Source organism: Alosa sapidissima, chromosome 5 (genome assembly GCF_018492685.1).
Source record: "Alosa sapidissima isolate fAloSap1 chromosome 5, fAloSap1.pri, whole genome shotgun sequence".
Lineage (NCBI taxonomy): Eukaryota > Metazoa > Chordata > Actinopteri > Clupeiformes > Clupeidae > Alosa > Alosa sapidissima.
The window spans coordinates 37,936,041-37,960,717 of NC_055961.1; the positions used below are offsets into that span (position 1 = coordinate 37,936,041).

The following is a 24,677-nucleotide window of genomic DNA, read 5'->3' on the forward strand; positions in this document are numbered from 1 at the left end:
GGCTGTATTAAGGGTGAGCGCCACTACAAGGTGAAACAGCATAGTGCTAGATGTCGGCTGTTGGCCTAGTTTTAAATGCATGCAAGTTACACAGAATGTTACAAATTAACATTCCAGTATCATCTACAAAAAAGGTTTTATTAGGCTCAATGACAAGACCAGAGGTATTGTATCGAGCAGCATAGTTTATATTCTCCTGTCTATTGATTCGTTTGTAATGGAGGTTGGTATTGTTATGCCAGTTTCTCCACTGTATTTGAAGTTGCAGGTATCAGTCTACTACAGAATCGTTAGCATAGATAAATTGATATTATGAGAAGCAACACTGAGTTTTTTTAAATTAGGAATCTACAAACCTCAAGCAAGGGGGCGGCCGTGGCCGACTGGTTAGTGAATCGGACTTGTACCTGGACGGTTGCCGGTCCGAACCCCGACCAGTAGGAACGGCTGAAGTGCCCTTGAGCAAGGCACCTGGCACCAAGGTCACTGCTCGCTGAGCACCGCTGTTGTTGCAGGCAGCTCACTGCGCTGGGATAAGTGTGTGCTTCACCTCACTGTGTGTTCACTGTGTGTTGAGTGTGTTTCACTAATTCACGGATTGGGATAAATGCAGAGACCAAATTTCCCTCACGGAATCAAAAGAGTATATATACTTATACTTACTTATACGTCTTGACTTTATAAACAAACCTCAAAGCAAAAGTGAAATCAATTCTTTGTTAGGCTGTGTGATGACGCACCATTTTACTGTAGGCCGTTTTTTTTGGATTTAAATGGCATTCAGAAGGTCAATAAGAAAGTCCGTGTTCCACGTTTTCATATAAACCTAAATTAACGAGGTGGTGGATTAGTCTGGTTCTATTTTAAACTAGATGTACCGCATAGCGGTACAAAATATGACCGCCGCTCAGTCCTGTACATCCGTTCCGCGAAAATAAATCACACTTCAATTTGTCTCCATATTTTACTCCATCCCCCACTCTTGAAACTTTTGTGTATGCTTGTTTGGCATGCCTGAGTGTGTGTGTGCGGCTGTACAGAAAGTAGCCTACTGGTGCTGAAAAGGTGAATAGATTGTAGAATAGCCAAAGAAGATGTAGCATTGTTATAAAACCTTTAAAATCTCTAAACAATCACAAGTAGGGCAGTTCATCACAGTTCATCCATTACAACTGGATTGGTGAAAGGTCACTTACACCTGTAGGCTACATTGTATTTGGGAAAAGCAAAAGCTATCAGCATAATGTTGTTTATTTATTTATTTATTTATTTATTTATTTATAAACAAAAACATCTCAGTTCCATGCCGTTTTCAACAGCTATCAAAAGCAAAGGTCATTTTTGGATGGATGGATTTTTTGTGAATGTTTCTTCTTCTACATAAGATTTAAGTAATCTTTAGTTCATGTAATACTTTATTGTCAATGCACAAATTAAGTAACAGTAGTCTGAAACGAAATGCTGTTTTACATCTAACCAGTGGTGCAAATAACTGACATGATGAAATGCGTCGCTAGACTGTTCATACACATTTTAACGGGCCAAAGTTGAAGAGCTGTTGTCCGTTATTGTTCGTGCAAATATAGGCTGATTCATGTTCCCTTGCATTGTGTAACTGGCTAGTCTGGCTTTCACCAGACCAAGCTCAATCTTTTAATAAAATCAAAAAATAAATAGCGGGCAGATCAGGCTGGGTTCACCCAGCCTAGTCCATAGGCACCCGATATTGTTTAATTTTCCGATTGAGATATCCACGCTCTGGCTATTCTAAATGCAAAAATGCATCAGGGAGTTATGACAAAACTGTAACTAACAAACTAGATCCTATGCTACGGGTAGGCTTATAAGGTAGGCCTATTTACAACATAAATTGTCAATAGGCTATGCTGGCGACACAAATAAAATCTCCTTTGGAAACCAATGGCTTACGCCTTACAGTATCAAGCGGACTTAAACTGCCATATCGTGGCGAAAAGTTGTAATAAAATTCACGCAGCTCCATGAGTCAAGGAAAGCGCGAATGAAGTAGCGACTTCTAAATGGGACCCACTACACAGTAGCTTAAGGTGTGTTGCTAAAGCAGCCATAATGAAATGAAGGCGTCATTGTTTGGATACTTCACACACACATGCTTTTTAATTTCACAGACTACAACTACCAAGCTGGAATCAAAGCACATCGATTCCCCTCTCACACCCTGCACGCACTTAAAACAAAATAAACAGGCGTCTCAGTCTCTGTATCAGACCGGTGTAACGTTGGTAAATCTTCCATTGCACAGAATGATTTTTGTAGCACGTGCAACAAATGACAGTCGAAAGATACAATTACAGTGCTGCTATCAATTTGCTTGGTATAACCGCATTTATAGTTTTCTACAAATGCAATCAATCAAATTGGCCTCCATCACTCAACCAACGCTAACGGTAACATTACCTAGGTCCTTGATATTATTGCAGTAAAAACCAAGCATGTCCGATAAACATCCTCAGATTTATTTCGGCTTCAAGAAGAAATGGGAATTACATTTCATGTGAACATCATCCTATCCGTATTAGACGTTCTCTGCGGTAAACTACAGTCCTTGTAGGAAGCGTCCATTGTTTTTCCAACCCACTTTTAACTTCCAACAAAATTACTTCTCACTGCAATGATGCACCATCTAGTGGACAAACAAGTAATACTGGAAATGCAGCCATGATGATTATGATGAATATTTATTTTGGCTTTCTTTTAATCCTGCTGAATTTGTAATTATGTATCGGCCGTTCTAATACCGATAGTATGTGGGTGCCTTTGTGTGTGTGCATGTGTATATGTGTGCACCGCCATCTACAGGCCAATGAGTGTACAGTCACTAAATGTACACATAACCTAATTTTTTTAGACCCCCCCCCCCCCCCAATGGATGAAATTCTACGAAACTTGGCATACCCCCAGAGAATGCCAGGTCAATCATACACATAAAATTTGGTGCAGTTCTGAACATCTTAGCTGAAGATAGGGGCGATTAAAGCAGAATAACATTGCATTTTCATTTTTTACCGGGGGGGTGCAAATCACAAATGAGTGATTATGGGCCAGATTGATGTGGGCCCTTGAGACCAACATACCATAAAAGATTGTTCATCCTCAGTGCCACGGTTCAGGTAGTTATTTAGGAAAAACTGCTTTTTTTGCGGTTCGGGGGGCCCAGCACGGGGGGGGGGGGGGGGGGGGGAGTGGCCCCCGGGGACGAAACAAAATTTTTCCGTAAAAGTCTAGTGGGGCTACATACCCAACAAATTTCATGTGCCCTGGTGCTTCGGTCCAAAAATTCAGGAAGTAGATGACAGAAAAAAAAAAACTTTGACAATCCCTATATGACCGCTTCGCTAGCGGCGGTCATAATAAATCACGCATAAGGCCACCTTGATTTCGAACTTTCGAACGCTGTGGGTGTGACAGAAGCGGGAATGGGAGAATACGCGTAACTAAAAAGTGTTTAACTGAAGCACATAAAAAAGGGCTTACACATGATTTACGCGCGAATGGGACAATTCCCCCCTAAGTAACTGCACAAAATAAACATTAGCCTAGGCTACTGTGTGTCCGATCATGTGAGTTGCTCTGCTGCATCCAGGGTTTTCTCCCGCTTCTGCTGCATGCACCTCCTGATTTAGTGAATGTATGAGGCTTCAATGCATGTGTATCGAGTGTTTTCTCCCGAAGTAATTCAAATACTCGATAATGTCAATTTCCACATTGTTAAAACAACAGTCACAATATTATCGTAGATGACATATATTGCGCCTCCCTAGTGCCAGACTGACTAGATAATGGAAATTATGTGTTATTTTTGTTTGTTTGTTTGTTTTTGAATGTTCCACTCATCTTGCTCTTTCTTTGTCTCTCACAGTCCTCATTTTCTTCTTTGAAGCTATGCCTGTTGTGAAGCCTGCATCCACCTGGACTTCAGGGTCCCTTAAGGAGCTGAAAACAAATCTGCAACAAGAGAAGGGTGCTGTTGTGAAAGTTTACCGTGGCAACATCATGACAGTGCATGTCCCAACTGTAGCAGAATACCAGCGTGTATGTTGGGAGTTTGCCACTGACAACTATGACATTGGCTTTGGTGTATACTTTGATTGGTCACCAATCACCAACTATGCCATTACTGTTCATATTAGTGAGTCCAGTGATGATGAAGATGAAGAGGAGCAAGAAGGTAAGATATTTAATTTTGAAGGCCTCAATATTTATTCTATAACATGCTACATTTTCAGTCCTATTGCACCCTACCCGCCAGACCACATGTTTTTTTTTTTTTTTTTTTTTTTTTTTTTTTTTTCAAACTTTTGGGCATGTTCTTTGATAAAACAGAAAAGTCATATCTATGCTTTTAGACTGTCTACAGCAGTGTTTCCCAAACTTTTTTCCTGGGGACCCACTTTTTAAAAATAACAGACTATCGCGACCCATTTCACTTCAGATCTATCATGCAACCTGCATGCAACCACCAATATTGTTTTAGGCCACAGGTTCTCAAACTTTTCTTGGGGATATCATGCTACGCAGTCGTCGTTGCATTGCAGACAAATGGATCCATAACACCGTCAATTATAGCAAATAACTCAAGTCGTTATATTGTGGTTGTGGTGCCTATTTGTGAGGTTTCTTTATTTGGAACGTTGAATCCGCATTTTCCTCTGGAGGTTAACGTTTCTTTGTAGGCCGTATACCAAGGCTGTGTATTGATGTAATGACAAGCTATGTTGTAAGAATGTGAAATTAATAAATATCAGAACAATGGTCAAAACGATAATGTCAATAGTCAAACGATAATGCGCCTGTACTGTAGCCTAGGAGAGCCATGGCAGGCGCCCCACAGAAATGTTTCATTTTGCGAGTGAGATATCCACGCTGTCCCCTCTGCGACGCGTTCGCCCCCCAGTTTCAGAGCTACTCTAAATGCAAAATTGCACAGAGGGACGTGACTTTGGTAAACAAACTATATCCTAATAGAAATAGCTTTCCTGGCTAAATGGTATAAGTTAGGCCTATTAGACAACATAAATTGTGCTGGCGACCCAAATAAAATCTCCTGCAACCCACCTGCAGGTCGCGACCCAGTCTTTGGGAAACACTGGTCTACAGGGTGGTATTCAGTTGCCACAAACAGACACATTGGATTTGCACCCCATGTTGTGCTTCCAGAAGAGTTATAAAGACTATGTAGACCAGGGATGGGCAACGTTGATGATGGAGAGGGCCACAAAATTTTCTTGTCGCTGTCAGCGGGCCAGATTTGACCGTGCACGTCCACCACTGGGATATCAGGAATTAGGAGTAGGCTATTGAATATATAGTATGTCTGTACGGTTTATTAAACCAACATGCATTAATTTTATATTTTCTATATTCAAATGTGTATTTTTAATATTGTTTCTATTCACCAATGAACTTGAAATAAAAAAAAACATATTACACATTCACAATAAACCTTTTTTCCACTGTAATGGGTAATAACGACTCTTGTAAAAGGGCTCTTTTAATAGTGTATTTTTACCAGGGTTGTAAAATTATGTGACTTTTCCCTGGCAAAAATCCTGAATTTCCATGACCAATCGGGATATTAAAAAATGATCATTGAAAAAACAGGTAGAGCTAAACACCAATGCTGCGTGTAAATATATTTGTATTACTTGTATGTAATGTATTTTGGCAAGTCAATGTTAAACTCCTACAACAAAATTCCCTGATATTCCATGACTTTGCCCCCCAAAGATAGAATTCCCTGACGTTTCATGTCAGGAATAGACTTTAATGCTGATGATATTCCTTGACCCGTGGGAACCCTGCTTTACTTTGTGGTCGGCTACAACAGCGGCTCTAGCAGCTCCGATAGCCTACTTTTAGTTGAAATCTTTCATGGCTGATTTCGTTTCTAAGCATAGCCTACTAAACACATGAGTTGACTTTGAATTCTGCTGTTTCCCACCGTGTCTAAAATGTACAATTCTGAGTTTTCTTTATAAACCGCTCTCTGTATCTCTTCCTTTCTTACTGTAGTGAAGAAAGCTCTCGACTCCACTGGAGTTTTTATAGAGGAAGCGCCCCTATCGGTGGAACCTATCATTACAATAAGGATCCGGTTCAGATGTGGTTAAAACCATGGTGAAGCGAACATTTTAATAACATTTCAAAATTGATCCCCGGGCCGTAATAAGTGAGGGGGAGGGCCACATGCGGCCCGTCAGTTGCCCATCCCATGTGTGCAACTTTACCAAACAGTGTAGAAGTAACCCCCCTCTCTTGCCCCACTCTCGCTCGCTCTCCCTCCCTCTCTCGCCCAAATGGACATGCGCGACTTGGCCTGCACAATTCAAATAAAATATTCACAATCGTGAAGGTAAAGACGCATCTACATCTTGCTTCTGACCGCATCATCGTCATTCACTGTGAATGGTGCTCCCCATGACCTGAAGTAAAGATCATTATCAATGACGTAAAACCGGAAAGACACCATTTTAAGGTGAGAGAGGCTGTTGTGTGAGCTCGCTGATGTTGATGTGTGCACTCGCTGTAGGCTACATAAGGAAAATGTCAAAAAGGAAATGTAAGCGAGCACAGCTTGCGAGCGAACACAAGTGGGCTGAAATAAGAGCTTTCATCTGAAGACGAACTGATTCTGAAAAGTCTAAATGAACTGCCCGTTACATATTGCGCACTGCAACGAGTTAGTATAGCTGTGTTAACCATGTTCGGTTCCACTTATGCATGTGAGAAATCTTTCTCACATGAAAAATATAAAGACAAACCTGCACTCACGTTTAAATGATGAAAGCCTCAATGCTTGCATGAAACTTCACCTCACTGAATATGAGCCAGACTACATCAGCAAGACTATGCAGCAGAAGTCGCATTAATCTCTGGTAAGCCTAATGTTCAATTTCGCCAATGACATGTCAACGATAATTGAGTGTTGTGTTATACATACCTTTGGTATGTACTTTACATACCAAAGGACACCGGGAAAATAGGGGGTGGTGTTGTTCAGCCTACATGGGAAGCCTAGAAAGGCCTACTTATGTCATTCCCATTTACATTTCAAGTTACTTGCACATTACTATTAAAACTAGAAGAAAATCTATTAAATAAAAGTCACTAAGTTAAATGTCCAAAGGTTTTCTTGTAACCGTCTTTACGTGGCTCTTCTGAGATTAAAAAGAATAAATTTGCAAAAAAGGTCCCCGACCCCTGCCATAGCCTGATGAGCCAAACCCACATTAAGAAGTAGGGTCTGGGAACTCACCTTTGGCAGTGCTCAATCCGAGGGGCAGGTAAAACGGTTGTCATTCAAATTCCCTCTGCACGCAATAGGATAGTGCTACAACCCATGAGTTCCATGCTTTTTCCCAGCAGCGGAGCTAGATGGTAGATCAATTTTTTGCCAAATTAAAAAAAAAAAAAACTTAACTCGAGTCGCGGCCAAAGCCGATTCAAAGACCGCTGTTCACCAGCAGCAGCATCCATCTTCTTTGTTTTCAAGTAGCAGTGAATTCACGTGGAGCCGTCGCAACTCTCCCGTCATTATGTTAAGCCCACCCACCAACTCTACACAATGTGATTGGCCTGACTTGAGTGTGTTTTTTTCTAGCTCTCAAGCCAATGGAGAGTTGCTTGACTAACATGGCTGAAAGTTACATTTGCTGCCGCTAGGGTGCTTCTAGATTCCTAGGCTAGAACAACCATAGACTACAATCAATCAGTGTCAGTAACACAATAAATCAGTCAATCAATCCAATAATGTAGGCTGATGAATTGTAATCAGTGTTCCCACAGGTCATGGAATTTCTGGAATATCATGGAATTTTGGGAAGTCTATTCCAGACATGGGAAGTAAGGGAATTCCATAATTTTCAGGGCAGAGTCATGGAATATCAGGGAATTTTGTTGTAGCAGTTTAAAATGTACGTACCAAGTATTTCCGAGCATAACTAGTGTATATCTGGTTATTGGCTTTACTGCTTGATTGAGTAGCCCATCTTTGTTTATTCAGTGCCCATTTATTCATCCCCTGCTCTCAAAAGGTAAAAGATTCTTGAACGCTACATGGCTGCTTGGAAATCATTGGTCGGTATTGTACCATTCAATAAACAGTAAGTCGTAGAAATTCAGGGGGGTGGTTTGTCAGGGAAAAGTCATGGAATTTTACATTTGACTTAGAGTGGGAATCCTGTGTAATACTATGGAAGCGCATTAAAAAAAATCATTGTTTCATTGTGTAATTTAATTAATTATCTTGTTAATTCAGAAAAAAACAGACAATGAATCTGTTAATTCCGAAAAAAAACAGACAATGAACCTGTTAATTCAGAAAAAAACAGAGGGCTCTGTTTTTCTGAATTAATGTTTCAGAAATTCATATATGCCTTCATATTACTGTTATATAGCATGTTACATAACTTGTACTTCTTGCACTGAGACCATTCAAATTATACTAAACATGAATATGTATGTCATTTTCCTTTTAAGAAATACATTTTAAACTTGAACTTCATGCACCTAAGGAAGAGTGGGGTGAGAAAGCACAGCAGGACAGCACTGCCGCGCAGGGATATTCAAGACCTCCTTTATCATGTGGAGAAATATCTTGAGTCAATTTGGTTGTTTTTTCGAAAAAAAATATTTATCTATTAGTTATTTTAACAGTAACTCACAAAAGCCTAAGAGAGACCAAGGCAGAAAGTATTAATGGAGTAACTCAGAAAGAGTTAAGGTTCTCTCCTTTTGTTTTAGGGCGCTGAAGTTGAGTCTGTTAAGGTAGTCTGCCTTTGTTTAGCTGTGCACTGAAGTTTAGTTAAGGTACTCTGCTTGTTAGCTAAGGTACTCAAAGTGAAGAGCCTTGGCATAGCACTTTATTTGTTGGCAGATAATACAAAGGCAGAGTACAGTAACTTCCCAATAAGGGTCAAAGGCCCAGTTTGAGCCCAATATTTTTTTATGTATAGACTTATCCAGTGTTCTACCTATAATACATTTAGCTGGACAACAAAGAAACTTTAAAGTAATTTTTCTCAGTTTCACACTCGCGAGTTAAGGTCTTTTGCTTTTGCAGGGCAGTAGGGGGCTGCAAACCAAATTACAACTGAAAACAATGAGTTCTCACTGTAAACCCATACAGAGACAAAGGACCCTATTTTAGCGATCTAAAACACATGGTCACTATTATTATTATCAAACGTCGGGCAGATGGCGCAACAAGGCGTTCCTATGTTTCTTAATCAGTCATGGGTGTGTTTTGGGCGTAACATCATTTAAACCAATGAGAATGACATCTGTCATTCCCTTTAACAGCAAGCAACGCAACTTCAAACAGCGCATCGGTATTTTGATAGTCAGCGGCACATTTAAAGAAACCTGCTTGGACTCGAGGCCGTATGAACAGGTATTCCACTAAACAATGCTTCACTAAAACCTAGCAGAATATAGCCTACATGCATCTGCACTTGTCTATTATTTGAATTCATTGGCAAAGTGAAACTAACTTAACCGTGGTGTCAACAACAAAACAGTTATACACAGTTAATTACTTTCACTATTGACTGATAATGGGTAGAGATGCACCGATTGAAATTTTTGGGGCCGATTCCGATTTTTCATAGTTTGACCTGCCGATACCGATTTTAGCTGATTCCGATTTCATTTCTTTTAACCACTTTACAGCATACACAAATAGTTATTTTCTTTTTTAATAGAACAGGTTAATATAGAAATGTAATCAACTTATCAATAATGGAATGGCTGTTAAAAAAAAATGTAACCGGTGAGCAGAAAAGTGGGAGTAGGCTATCACGCAAACACTCCACTATATGAAAATAGCGCACGTCTATTTTGCGGTGAAAAACTAAAATCCAAATTCTGGTTAAATGCATCAATTATAGAAACTTTCAGAGACAGCTGATTCAGTATTCAGAGCATCAGTTTTCTTCATTGTCAAAGTCAAAGTCTGCTTTATTGTCAATTTCTTCACATGTCAAGACATACAAAGAGATCGAAATTACGTTTCCTACTATCCCACGGTGGAGACAAGACATATTTTACCAATTAGGTCCACAGACAAACATAACATTCAAGTAAACAATATAAAAAGTAAAAATAAGAAGGCACATACAATGAAGAAAATAAGAGCAGCAAAATTTGAGTTGAAATTGTGCAATTTTGCATACAGTAGACAGTCAATATAATGGTGCAAAAGTCAGGCCAATAAATGGCTGAGGTAGTTCTGTTTGACCTAAGTATGCAAGTGGCATAGTGGTGCAAGTTATGTAAGAGCAGCAGAAGTGTGTTCAGAAGTGTTTTCAGGACAACAGGACAACAACAACAAGTTGCAAAGTGTGCAAGTGTACAAGTGGAGTAGTGCAAGTGGAGTAGTGCAAGGCAGCCATTGTGGGTCCAAAGTCCAGGACGTTATGTAGCTGAGGGTGGAGGGGGGAGAGGGGGGAGAGAGTTCAGCATCCTAACAGCCTGGTGTATGAAGCTGTTGGTGAGTATGGTGGTGCGGGAGCGCAGGCTTCTGTACCTCTTCCCAGAGGGCAGTTGATCAAACAAATTGTGAGCGGGGTGACTTGCATCACTCACAATTGTGGTCGCCTTGCGGGTGAGGTGGGAGGTGTAAATGTCCTTCAGGGAGGGGAGTGAAGCACCAATAATCCTTCCAGCTGTGTTCACTATGCGCTGCAGGGCTTTCCTGTTGTATTCAGTGCAGCTTCCGCCCTACACAGCGATACAGCTGGAGAGGATGCTCTCAATGGTGCCTCGGTAGAATGTGGTCATGATGGCTGGTGGAGCACTTGCTCGCCTGAGTTTCCGCAGGAAGTACAGGCGGCGCTGAGCTTTCTTCGCCAGTGATGCAGTGTTGGTGGTCCAGGAGAGGTCTTCACTGATGTGCACCCCCAGGAATTTGGTGCTGCTCAGTCTCTCCACCACAGCACTGTCGATGGTCAGTGGCAGGTGTTGGGTTTGACCTCTCCGGAAGTCAACAACAATCTCCTTGGTCTTGCTGACGTTCAGCAGGAGGTGGTTGTCCCTTCACCACGTGGTCAGAAGGTCGACCTCCAACCTGTATTGAGTCTCGTCGCCCTTGGTGATGACACCCACCAGAGTTGTGTCGTCAGCAAATTTCACTATGTGGTTGTTGCTGTAGGTTGCAGTGCAGTCATGCGTCAGCAGGGTGAAGAGCAGCGGACTGAGCACACAGCCTTGAGGGGCCCCCGTGCTCAGTGTGATGCTGCTTGAGATATTGTTGCCAACACGTACTACTTGAGGCCTCTGACAGAGGAAGTCCAGTAGCCAGTTGCAGAGGTAGGTACTGAGTCCCAGTTTGTCAAGTTTGCAGATGAGTTGTTGTGGTATTATGGTGTTGAATGCAGAACTGAAGTCTATAAACAGCAATCTCACATATGAGTCTCTTTTTTCCAGGTGGGTGAGGGCTGGGTGGGCAGAGCAGATTGCATCCTCTGTGGACCGTTTGGCTCGGTATGCAAACTGGAAGGGGTCCAGGGTGGGGGGGAGAATGGATTTGATGTGTGACATGACAAGCCGCTCAAAGCACTTCATGATGATGGGTGTCAGTGCCACGGGGCGGTAGTCATTGAAGCAGGATGGAGCAGTTTTCTTCGGGGCACAGGTATGATGGTGGCAGCTTTGAAACATGATGGGACGATGGCTTGCTTCAGGGAAGTGTTAAAGATGTCTGTGAAGACATCCTTAAGCTCCTCAGCGCAGTCCTTCAGCGCACGACCTGGGATGTTGTCTGGGCCTGCTGCCTTACGGGTGTTGATAGCAGCAAGTGTCCTCTTCACGCTGTCGGCAGAGAGGCACAGGGGCTGCTCGTGTAAGCTATGTCAAAAGCAACTTGAACTTTTGTTTGCCTTTCTAATAGACTATCGTATGTTCACTTTCACGACATCCACTAATCTGCTAGACGATGGTATTAAGGCATAGTCCAACGTGCAGTAAATAGTTTGAGTATTTGTTTTATTTTTTTAAGTACTACAGTACTTAGTAAAATGAGTAAGGGCTATGTGCTATGATTTGTTTTCAGCACAGTGTTAAAGGGGTTATAGAACCCCTTACCGTAAATGGGCCAATCTCAATGAAGTCACATACTAACGTCAAACTCCGAGATTGCACTTTTGGTACTCCACCGTAATGTACATACACCAGCACATCTGAGCTCAGCTAAGTCCCACCTTCCTTACTGTTGCTACTTGCTAGGTTTAGCAATAGCAAACCTTTAGACTTATTAAGTATTAAAACTCACAATTCTGATTATTGAAAAACATGAAAAATACTCCTTCAACAAGTCTGGGAACAACAATCATCAATCATTAGCCATTTTTCCAATGTCTGCCAACTAGCTAAGTTACTGCCTGGGAACAATAGAGTGCTTACGGTTAGCTTAGTGTGCTATTAACCCATAGGTAGTAAATGGGATACCCACCTAGCTAGCTATGCTAGCTAACTTCGCATTAAAGTAGGCAAACAAACAAACACAATTTCTTGTGTGGTGGACATTTTATTTTAAAAATTATACTGTGTGTCTTTGAGAACTTGCATATAAATCCATATTTTGAGGTGGCATTGCACATATGTAGTGAAAGTATAAGAGCACACACATATTCCCACTCCATAGACAAAACTCTCCCTTTTTCTTATGCCTCGCTCAGTGGCTGAGACTGAAACAAACTAAACTGATAGCCTACAGCAGTGCAGTATCAAACTAAACTGCCACTGAGAGAGAGTAAAGCTTGCGTCACTTTGGCCGGCTGAGCAAATAACTCTGAAATTACAAAGCAGCACTCAAATCATTACAACCTCATTTAGGAGTGGCCTTGATGGTTGGACAGCATAATAATTTGTAGATTTCTTACAGATTTCCTTATGGATTATATGGTTTGGTACTTCGTGAGACTTAAACTGTTAGTGAGTATCTAAACTGGGTTATGGTTATGCTAACTTGTGTCTTGCCTGTAATGCTACAATTACGACAGTAGAGAAAACATATAAAATATCAATACTTGACACATTTAATTCCAATCTTTGAGTAATATCTCATTCTAATTCCTCCGATTCTGGGTCAAACATGTACGACCCAGTGTGTATGGGCTCCATGGGTCTATCACTCCAGTAAATAGGTTCACTAAACATCTCAAGTTAAAGATTCAGGTAGAAGCTGGAGCCTGTGTGAGTACCGTAGTCATTGGCTGCTAGGAAATGAAGTATACTGTACATGAGGATGCCAGAAAACCATGAAGGGGTGCTAGATATCTGCTAAAATGGACCATTTTATTTTATTTCAGTGGCCTTGAAAATAACATCTTCACATTTTTTGACAGACCAAAGTTTGTAATAGTTGTGTCCAAGAGGAAAAGACATTCACGTACAATGTAGTTTTGTTTCTTTTTGTTTCTTATTTACTTAAGTAATCATTACACATTTTTGTCTCATTCCCCAGAACTAGCGAACGTTGCTGATGTTGAAAAAGGATGCAAAGTGACTGTCAACACAAACTTGGGAGAGATTCTGCCAATGTATCGACAGGACAGTCACCATGCAGTCCAAGGTGGCAGCCATGAATTTCCTGGGGAGGGCACCTATCTTCTTAAGTTTGACAACTCCTATTCACTTTGGAGAAACAAGACTTTGTACTACAGAGTGTACTATAGTAACTAAAGGTAAAAGCACAAGATGGTACAGTGGCTTACAAAAAGTATGCAATCCCCTTAAATATAATTACCATTTCCACAATGACATTTACACATGATTTCCCAGTTTTTCTCATTGTTTTAGGAAAACACTTATATTTCAGTACATTTTGAAGGCAAAATGCATGATTTCTCTGCTAATGTTTAATATTTTAAATGAAAACATATATTAGTTGCGTAAGTATTCAAACCCCAATGTTTTAGAGTTCAAGATTCAGACAGTGTCCATGCCACGTTCGGGTCCGCATGCCCATGGGGACCCAGGTTCGAGTCATTTTCCAATCCCACCCCATCTCTCTCTCTATTTGCTTCCTGTCTCTCTTCATTGTCCAAGTAAAGGCAAAAAATATACTATATATAATATACTAATAAAGATTCAGGCAGATGACACATTGGCCAAAGCTTGATGCCCCCTTTAAAGTCTAAGCCCTGAACCCTGAAAGACTTAACTGACATCCATTTATAAGTGATTGAATTTGAGTGGCTGTAAGGGTTCAAAATGCTATGTAAGGGATCAAAACAGCAGTGGGACAGCACCTGTGACCTATCGTTAAATTGACAGCACCAAAAATATGGTGTTTTTCCCGTTTTATGGCAGTGGTTTACTGACGTGTTTTCAAGCTTCCTTTGGGTAACTCCGCTTCATGTCACAATACTATGAATTGATGGTAATTCCCTTGAGTAAGGTCTGCATAGATGCCAACTTACGGAAAGGGCACAGAAAGGGTGTGAGCGACCCCCCCCATGCACTTCACAAACAATAGGCGTTCCTATAGATGGGTTGCTGTATGATGGAGGCAGTGCGCTGCTCTAACCTCTTAACATTGCTACAGAAATGAAAATCTACATGCAACGGAGCCATTCTGCAGACGCAGCACCGGCAGTGTTCAAGTCGTAAGACAGGTCATCCTGTATTGGCAGAAATTTATTTTTTTGATTGATTTGATTTTGTGGAAAAGAAATAATAGGAAAACAGAAAAAGGTAAAAGGAAGAAGCATTTTCACACCAGAGCCGTAAACAGTGCATTCTGTCTGTCACTTTTGTTTACATTTTATTTTGTATTAAACTTGTACCTAACTCTCCGTCCATTTATTCCATGTTCCGCTTAAGGTATAATGCCAATGTATTCACAGTTGTAATGAGCAAGAAAATCAGATACAAACCATTTTTTCCCCTTTGTACCAGACTGTAAGCATATTGAATTTCATTTCTGCTGTTAAGTTGGACATTTTAACAAGGTGGTGTATGGAAATCACTTTTGTAGCCAACTCACAGTGGACATTCGAGGAATTGTAGGATTGTAGGACCATTATCCATGGCACAATGGCAAAGCAACACAGAGGTTGCTTAAAATAAGTAACATATTATAGAGTGGCCCAGACCAAGCCTAGCCTGGCTATCCCCACCTAGATCTCCTTTCAGGGAGATGGGCTACTAGTCTTGAACACCATAGTTCACTAACGTTTCCATTGGTCGGCAGATTACCTGCCCGATCAGCGACCAAATCAAAAATTATTTACTGCAAAGGTAGGCCCACATACATTGTTTCCTGACTGCCAATGCTGTTTATTGTCAGTTTGTCAAGTTTAGGCGAAATAGGAAGTGATATTATGAATACCTGATCAATGTGATTGGTTGGGCTGGACCAATGATTTCAAAGTTAGTGCAAAGTCTACACCTGTCATGATGCAAGTTTCGGAAAGGTTTCCTAATCGTGAATGAGTTTGGTTTACCAGTCTAGTCCAAGCCCTGATCAAAAATATTCTGACAATCTGTGGTAGTTGGTCAAAGTTATAGGTGACCGTTACCAAGAAGGTCCCATTCTTGTGAACACAATATCTCAAAAATGCCTTGAGGCACACGCTTCAAATTTAGAATGAATGTTAACTTGGACTCTAAAGCCCAATTGACCTGTCGCTAAGCCCCGCCCCCCATTGTTACCGTGTTAAACTCGGACAAACAAACCAGACTTGATTAGAAATACATGATGGAAAATGGCAGCTGACAGTATACCAAAGCAGGTTTTGAGGACGTTTTGGTCAATAAAGGATTAGCTAGTAGAAGATTAAGACTGATTATGTTAGACTATGTTAACATTTGATGTAGTAAGAATATAGTAGTTGGCTAAAGAGCATTTTCAGCTTGGGATTTGACCGGGAACCTGGTTACTGTGCCCACATTGTTGGCTTAGTAGCCTACATTACGTTGTTGCAAACGCAAGAGACGTCTTATAGGTTACTGTTGATGAAATATACCCCTGTTTTCTAGCCTCTCTGGGTAACGGCTATCGGTATTACACGTTCCCCATACACAACGTTTGACCATGATTATCTGTTGGGGTTTTTTTGGGAAATAAACTCCATAAATAACCATTCATTTGTAATTGTATGCCTCCTCCCTGTTGTTTGTTTCCTACAGAGTTCGAGCTAATGTCCGAGTCAGTTGAGGCTGTACTGTCATTGGCTCATCTGCATTCAAAGGGTGGCGCTTAGCGACAGGTCATTTCACATCAAAGATGCAACGTTCTTTGAACAAACAACTTGCTGCAACAGGTTTCCATAACAATGCCTTTGTTACACCACTTGTTGTAGCCATATACCAACTAGCTAGATAACCAGCTAGCCAGTAAAGTCAATCAACTAAAAGCCAACAGTCAGTAGCCTAAATATGCATTTGTTTTTGTAACTTTATTGGCGTACCAGCATGACTGATGATGTAGTCTTCAAAACCAATTTAATAAGTATTTCTCAGCCTCTTCTCAGCAAAAACTCCTTAAAAGTCACTGTGACCACATCTACAGCAGGGGAAATAAGTATTGAAATTTCAGTAAGTGTACTTACAGTGAGCCCATTTGCATGACATTTTCACCAGTATTAACTCCGGTAATCCACACATATAAAAAATCCAAGCATTAAAGTCCATAAGAAGAGTTATGTGTAATAAAGAAGAATGACAGGAAAAAAGTATTGAACTCGCCCACTGAAATTTCTTAAATATTTTGTGGAAACGCCTTTGTAATGACAGCTTCAAGACATTTTCTCTATGATGAAACTAATCAGTCACAGTATTCAGGTGTGATTTTGGCCCATTCTAAACAGATAGTCTTTAAATCTTGAAGATTCCAGGGATCCCTCTTGTGAATCCTGATCTTTTGTTAATTCCTGAACTGTTCAATTGGATTTAAGAGAGTTTCCTTTGCTGAATGCTTTGGATTATTGTCCTGCTGGAAGGTCTAGCCGTGTCTCATCCTCATCATCCTGGTGGATGGCAAGATTTTGGATGTGTGTATGACATCCAAAAAGTTAAAATTTGCTCTCGCCTGACCACACTACATTCTGTCAGTTACATAGGCTTGGCCAAATGTTTAGTAGCAAACTTTAAGCGAGCTTTAACATGTTTTTCTTCAGTAATGGAGTCGTGCATAGGAGCCATGGTGGTGGAGTGCATTACAGATGATTTTCTCTAACAGTTGTACCTGCTGCCTCCAAGCCTTTCTGGAGCTTTCTTTGAGTGGTCCTTGGCTCTTGGGCTACTCTTCTAACTCCCTGGTCAGAAATCTTGCGAGGAGATCCTGTGCATGGCCGGTTGATGATGCAGTGATGTTCCTTCTACTTGCAGAAAATGGCCCCAATGCCGCTTACTGGAGTTATGAAATGCATCTGTAACCGGTTCCATTGATGTTTTGCAACAATAAGGTTTCGAAGGTCTTGGAAGAGCTCTTTGCTTTTACCCATCATGAAATGTTTCTTGTGTGACACCTTGGTAATGAAAAACCTTTTTATAGCCCATCAATACGTACGTAGCACAGATAGAAGGGATAATTACTCTCTGACTACTTACAGATTCTAGCTGGTACTCTTTCGTAGCGGGCTCAATACTTTTTTTCCCTGTGTCATTCCACTCTATTGCACATAACTCCACTTATGGACTTTAATGTGTGGATTTTGTTTATATGTGTGGATTACCTGAGTTAATACTAATGTCGGGTGAAAATGGGAATGGCCTCACTAGAGGTATACTTACTGGAAAAAAAGGTTGACACGATCAGTACTTATTTCCCCCGCTGTCCCTTTCTCGTTAATGCAATATCTCAGAATGCCTTGAAGCACATTCTTCAAATTTGGTATGAACGTGCACTTGGACTAAAACATCAACTTGTTAGATTCCTTCCATCTCTATAATCTATGCATTATACCTTGCCATACAAATATATGTCGACCAGAAATGCTGTGTGGACAAAATCATTGTGGTAATTCTGGGTAAATAAATACTTTTTATTTTAGTTGTTTATTTAATGTAACTTTCGAAGTGTACTACAGCACTAAAGTTCACATTGAAAACAAAGAATTGGAAATGTGTAGTGGGTTACTGCAAGCCACTGTATATGGATGTATATATATTGTGGACATTTGATATCAATATGCCATGTTTTTCTTTTTCATGCTAATTAATATAAATCACAGTTAGTCACTCTGTCACCAGTTGTCACATTGCAACATAGATTGGCTTGCAAAGAAAGTTTCTAGCAAGTTTCACTCAGCAGTGTTTGCAATCCATGATATAAACAGGATAATGCCCTTACCCTTACAATTATTTTGGGGGAAAGAAAAATGGACCACACAACATAATAATGTACACAAATAATGTATATCAAGGTTGTAATGGTAGTTAGCATCATCCAGTGTGTTTTCCCCCTTTATGGTTGAATACATATGATAACCATAACAACATGAATAACGCAACATAGGTCATTTTGTAATATAAATACATTCTGAGTGAAATTCTATTAATAATAAATATATACAAATAATAATAAGAGAGAGAGGGAGAATGGCCGTTTGGCCACATAAATGTCAAGACTGTATACCTGAAATGGACCTCTTGGTGGCCCTGTGTCTGCGTATTGTCTGTCATGTATTGTCTTTGTCTTATTTTAATGCCTGCTTTTGTTTACATTTTCATGTGCTTGTCTGTTATCCTATGTTCCTTGTTTTCAATAGTTTGATATCTCTCATTGCAAAGCGGGCATATTCTTAGACTTCTGTGAAGCATTAGTTTTGTAGAATCAATGGACCTAAGCCTATATATTGTGCAATTGTAATAAAGTATTTCAGAAATATTAAACAAGTTCTTTCTTTCTACACTTCACAAACGTACAAACTTTGTTCACTTATTGTCATAGCAGATATCTGCATGTTCAATCGTTCTGCTAACATTAACGTTACTGTGACTTCATTAAATCATATGTCAACCTCAGATGTTGATCCCCGTCATGGCACCCTGGATTAATATTGAAACAATGTCTACCATTGTAAACATTGTTGTGATTCATCCTGCATTATAGTCAGGATAAATGCTATTAATTATTCTATCAGTCTAATTTAGGGTACACTAGCCTGCATAAATGCCTATTAAAGATTTCACCAGTTTGAAAAACAGTTAATTTATTCACGTGAGATACACAAAATGCACTTATGCATTGATCACTGACTTCTCATGTCTGGCTCATTGACATTATTGTACTCCTATTAGCAGAGCTTTAACTTTTGCTGTTCTCCTTGGTCTAAACTTTAGGCTTCACATGACTATGATCTGGTAAATTACAGGTCAAAAAACACAATTGGTTTGCTAAACTGATCAACAAGTCGACATCTTCCGGTCAACCATAAATCTGTTTTCAATATCTGTAATTATTTATTGTTGCTCAATCAACAGTGGGTAACTATATAAACTGAACTAGGTTATACAATAAACTAGTTGACTGTTCAAGAACATCATGTTGCTGCATGCTACCTTTTTGGGAAATTGTAATCACTTACACTAAGCCTACCAGTTTCTGAATGGGAAAGTAATGTAGGCTATTGCAGTTATTTATTACTGAGTGGCCTAATGTGTTACCCAACACTGCTTCTTTGCCTTTTTAAAGTATTTTTAATAGTCATTGTTCACCAGTACACAACATTGCACATATTAGTTTGTTTCTATTTAGAAAGCAGAAAACCTGCTTTATATGCTTACCATTTACAAAACCAACGAACAGAATAACAGCATCTGCTTTAAACACAGGCCTACCGTTCAAATAGATTGTCAACCAAAATACAGTATCATATTGTAAGCCTATTGTTTAGGTCAGGGATGGGCAACTTTGATGATAGAGGGCCACAAAATTTTCTTGTCGCTGTCAGAGGGCCAGATGTGACCGTGCACGTCCACCACTGGGATTTTAGGAATCTGGAGTATTAAATAGCCTATACTGTATAGTATACAACGGTAGAAGTCTGTTAGAATCCTAGGACATAGGTGTGCTTTCTTCAGGGTTCGTAGGAGTTGAGAGACCAAGAAATATTTTCAGTGATGTGTACCCCAAGGAACTTAAAGCTAGACACACGTTCCACCTCAGCACCGCTGATATGGAGGGGGATGTGTGCCCTGCTCTGGGCTCTCCTGAAATCCACAATGATCTCCTTGGTCTTCTGGGTATTGAGTGCCAGGTTATTGTTTTTGCACCACATAGCTAGGTGCTGAACCTCATCTCTGATCAGACCCACCACTGTGGTGTCATCTGCAAACTTGATTGTGGCATTGGAGGCATAAACGGGCGCAGTCGTGGGTGAAGAGGGAGTAGAGCAGAGGGCTCAACACAGCCCTGTGGCACGCCAGTGTTCAGGGTGATGGTGGAGGAGAGACTTCCTAATGTAACAGTCTGGGGTCTGTTAGTAAGGAAGTCTATAATCCAGTTGCAGAGTGAGTTGCTGATGCCATCATGCTTTACTGTCTTCAGTGTACTGTGGCTTAAATTCAGTGCATGTGGGTCATTGGACAAACTGTCTGCGGCCAGGCTTGTGCCAAATTCCAGAATTGAATTGAAACTGGCTCTTAAATTCCAATTCAATTCTTGAATTTCACTTGCATTTCAATTGAGATAGCAAACAGGAAGCAGAATTGTAATTCGAATTGTGCACAACCCTGTCTGCGGCCCCCATGCACTGAATTCAAGCCACAGTACACTGAAGACAGTAAAGCATGGTGGTGCACAATTCATGTTATGAGGATGTTTCTCATACTGTGGTGTTGGACCTATTTATCACACACCAGAGATCATGGATCAGTTTCAATACATCAAAATATTTGAAGAGGTCATGTTGTCTTATGCTGAAGAGGAAATGCCTTTGAAATGTGTGTTTCAACAAGACAACACACCAGTAAGAGAGCAAAGTATTGGTTCCAGACTAACAAGATTGACGTTAGTGGCCAGCCCGATCCCCAGACCTCAATCCTATAGAAAACGTGTGGGGTGATATCAAAAATGCTGTTTCTGAGGCAAAACCCAGAAATGCAGAGGAATTGTGGAATGTAATTCAATCGTCCTGGGCTGGAATACCTGTTCACAGGTGCCAGTAGTTGGTCGACTCCATGAAACTTTGCAGTGATTCAAGTAAAGGAAAATCTTGAGACATTTTTCAGTTTATACAGTAAATTTTAAGTTTGTAAAGAAAAATGCAAACACTGCTATTTTTTTTGAACAGCCTAACATTCCCTTTTCTTCACTTTCTGTAAAGGTATAACACAAACTTGATCAATTTTGGTCATGTTTTGATTTGAAATTGAATGTGTTCAATTGCAGTGTTCCCAATGCATTTTTATTATGGAATTAACAGTTATTCGAAGGATTTTGAGCTTTAATCAATTTTTTCCAAACACACTGCTATAATTCTGCACATAACTGTATGTGTGAATGTTTGTATGGGAGTCCATGGTGGTCAGCAGCAAACACATTCCAGTCAGTGTGCTGGAACTGCTGTTGTAGAGTGGAGTCTGCGTCTTCCATACAGACCTCAACGGCTTTTGTTGTTGGTTTCACACAATATTCATTGTGATGGTATATGGGCCTCATGCACATGAAAGATTGAGGTAGTCATTATGTTGTTCGGAACACACCGTGAAACAAAGTTCACATGACAACTTTGCTGATAACATTTCAAATAGATGCCAGTTAGCACCTTAACAAGGTTATTGTGTAAAGTATATTGTTGATGTTGTTTCATAGCCTTTTGCTTGTGTGTAGTTACTGCTAGATTCACTGTCCACTAGCCTATGTGGTGCACCCTTCTGCTTTAAGCTTATACATCTAGTGTTTGTTAGCTATCGGAACTCCCCCTATTACCGTCGGTCCCGTATTTCCACCGTCTTGCATGTATGTGTCACTTAATATCAATTTCTATACAAACCAAGACAGTAGACTCCTAAAGAAACGCAACCACCCACACCATAGGTGTATCTAAATTAGCTATGTACCAAAAATGACATTTTACCGTGACTCAAAGAGCTGTAGACAGTGTTGTAAGGCTGCGTGTACACAACCGCTTGGAGCTCCAGTGGAATTTTAATTTCACGACGAGAATTCTCGGTCTAACCGTTCGTGTGCCGTTGAAACGGTGTAAATAGGCGACCCATCAGGCCAGCACTATAACTCCGAGCATGGTAAACAAAATCGGATATTTCAGGCAGTAAATGCTCCCGTTAACAAACAAACCAGATTTTGTTCAAATCTACACACCTATGGCTACTGAAAAATGTCAGGTTAATTTAGCAAATGTTATTTTGAAGTGTTAAAAAACATAGTTGTTTTAGAATTTCTGAACAAAAGTGGTGATAATTGGGGTTGTTACGATAACTGTATCTTGATGTGGTGCTATCAGAGCAAGACGTTATAGATGGCGCATGACGTGTAGTGATGCCTCAAATGGGGGGAAAAAAAAAAAAAACAGATTTAAGTGGCATCGAAATGAGGCACCAAAATCCATGTTGTTATTTGATGTCGTTACTACCATTTGCGTCGGCGCCGTTGCCATATTAGAACCGGGTTTCGGTGGCCAACCCTGGTGATTAGTACATTTTTACAAAAACCACATTCCACACGTTTCCCCAACACCTCCTTTTATTTCACCGTTTTACCTTCAAAATCCACAACAACCAGCTCTTAGAATCACTTGATGGACCAACTACTTTGTCACCTTCTCCATCAATTCCAGATGAGACCATTCTCAATGAAAAAGACAAAATAAGAAAGAAAAAAAAAAAACAACAAAATACAAAATAATTCACACCCATCTGCAGAAGACAGGGGAAGGCTTTCAGTGCTCTTTGCTTCCATGTTGAGTTTTACGTTCGAGAAAGACCACGGTTGTCCAAATCCTTGACCTGTTGGGTTCAACAGAATTTGATAAATTACTGTATTTAACCATGACCACAAACATCACACATCCAACTGCAATTCTCTCATCCATAAATCATAGTGTCCAAGTTCTGACTGAACTGAAGGTGCATGTGCATGTAAAACTGACCTTGTATATCCTGACCAACCAATGCTCTGTGGTGTAGGCCTCTTCAAGAACATCAAGCTCAAAGTCTTTGTTACCAATCTCAGCATTGCGCACTCGGTCATATCCAGGGGGGCGTTCTATGATGTGGGGGAAAAACAATTAAATATCTGGGCTTTTTAAATGCCAGACATTACCACCAAGATTGCTGTTCAGTCCACTTACTGGCCTCAGTGTAGACCTGACCAAAACGATAGTAGCACATCTTGTACATCAGGCAGTTGAGCAGCACAGGTGAGCCTTCTCGGTCTACACGGAATTCCCCTGTTGCTGTGTAGTAGTCATGCTCTTTGATGTGCTTCCCAGTGTCTGTGCTTCCACCAATGCGCACCATCCAGAGAAATTTATTGATGTCTAAAAAAGACAATAGTTTGAAATGGACCAAGAACATTATTGTTATGTATATGATTTAATGCCAAATTAAGTAAACTGGAAAAAATAAAATAATTTGTACCCGAGAATGGTGCAGTGTTAGTATACTTTTAGTATCCTGTGCTATTGTATACCCCTCTACTGGAAGAAATAATGTATCTACTGAAAATGTGCAAAGACTTATTTTGATACAGCCCCTGGAGTTCTAAGTAGAAAGTTTTCAGTCTTGCATTATCTATCGGCTCAAACAAGTTGTGAGCAGCTCGGTAGAAAATGTTTGCTTAGAAGCGACAAATAAACTTCTGATTGGCTACATTCGTGCTAACTAACAAATCAGACGGTGTATTGGGCGGGACAATGCTCTCGACCATAGAGTAGCAAATGCAGGGAGTGAGAGACGCTTTACAGACGAAGTAGCGCGTTTCATTCTTTATCCATTTCAATATCGGCTACCCAAGTCTGAAGTAGTAATGGGCAAGATCCAGTCCGAGAATGCAGGACGCAGTGTAGTGCCTTTTAGAATGGTTTGCACTAAAGGAAAGAAACCCAATACTTTACATACTACGATTCTTTCTTCTTTCTTTTTTAAAAAAAAAAAATATATATAGCAGTTTGGCTTTCCTAAGGGTCTATTCTACGACGGAGTATTAGGGCCACACATGAAGAAAAAAATATTTTTGCCATGACGAGTTTGAACTCGATATTTCAACTTTATTCTCGAAATGTCATGTCGACTTTAATCTCGACGTGTCGACATTAAACTCAACATTTTGAGAATAAAGTTTGGAGAGAGAACGACCGCTCGGGACAATTGAAAGGGAGGACGAATGAAACATTCAAGTTTTCTTCGAGTGCAACAGTGATTAGACATAGACATAGGTTCATATATCATGTGTACAAAACATATTAACCTCCATTGCTCAGCCAAATACTTTCCTGTTAAGTCCTAATCACGAAGTTACAGGCGATAAATGTGATGGTCAAAAGTAAACGCCATTAGCGGTTTATTAGCCTATTTTTAAAGAGTGTTTTTCATCTAAAGGTTCAATTTCATGCTTATGCACTAGACTAGGCATACTAAGTGCTCTCCCCAATCCTAGACTTTCACATTGCTTGTTTGTTTCTAATGGATGCAAAACAGCCTATTGCTGAATGTCTATGGAGGGACGAATG

General features: G+C 40.3%; 2 protein-coding genes across 6 annotated transcripts in view; one reads left to right on the plus strand and one right to left on the minus strand.

Moving 5' to 3' along the window:
• Window positions 1–18,876, plus strand: part of tmed8 (transmembrane p24 trafficking protein 8) — a 36,320-nt gene extending 17,444 nt beyond the window's left edge. For 2 of the 5 annotated variants that reach the window (XM_042091435.1, XM_042091432.1), the window contains 2 exons: window positions 3,899–4,207; window positions 13,502–14,834. In XM_042091435.1, the coding sequence (XP_041947369.1) occupies window positions 3,922–4,207; window positions 13,502–13,719 (504 nt within the window). In that variant the 5' untranslated portion in view covers window positions 3,899–3,921 and the 3' untranslated portion in view covers window positions 13,720–14,834. Of the gene's footprint in view, window positions 1–3,898; window positions 4,208–5,100; window positions 5,510–13,501; window positions 14,835–16,170; window positions 16,699–17,159 lie in introns of those variants that run through there. The other 3 variants (XM_042091434.1, XM_042091433.1, XM_042091436.1) reach the window with 3 other exon arrangements.
• Window positions 18,877–22,672: 3,796 nt separating this feature from the next.
• stt3a (STT3 oligosaccharyltransferase complex catalytic subunit A) overlaps window positions 22,673–24,677 on the minus strand; it is a 29,119-nt gene continuing 27,114 nt past the window's right edge. Inside the window, exons 16-18 of the mRNA XM_042091301.1 lie at window positions 23,298–23,486; window positions 23,097–23,212; window positions 22,673–22,953 (exon numbers count right to left, since the gene is read on the minus strand). Coding sequence (XP_041947235.1) covers window positions 22,915–22,953; window positions 23,097–23,212; window positions 23,298–23,486 — 344 coding nt within the window. The 3' untranslated portion in view covers window positions 22,673–22,914. The remainder of the gene's footprint in view (window positions 22,954–23,096; window positions 23,213–23,297; window positions 23,487–24,677) is intronic.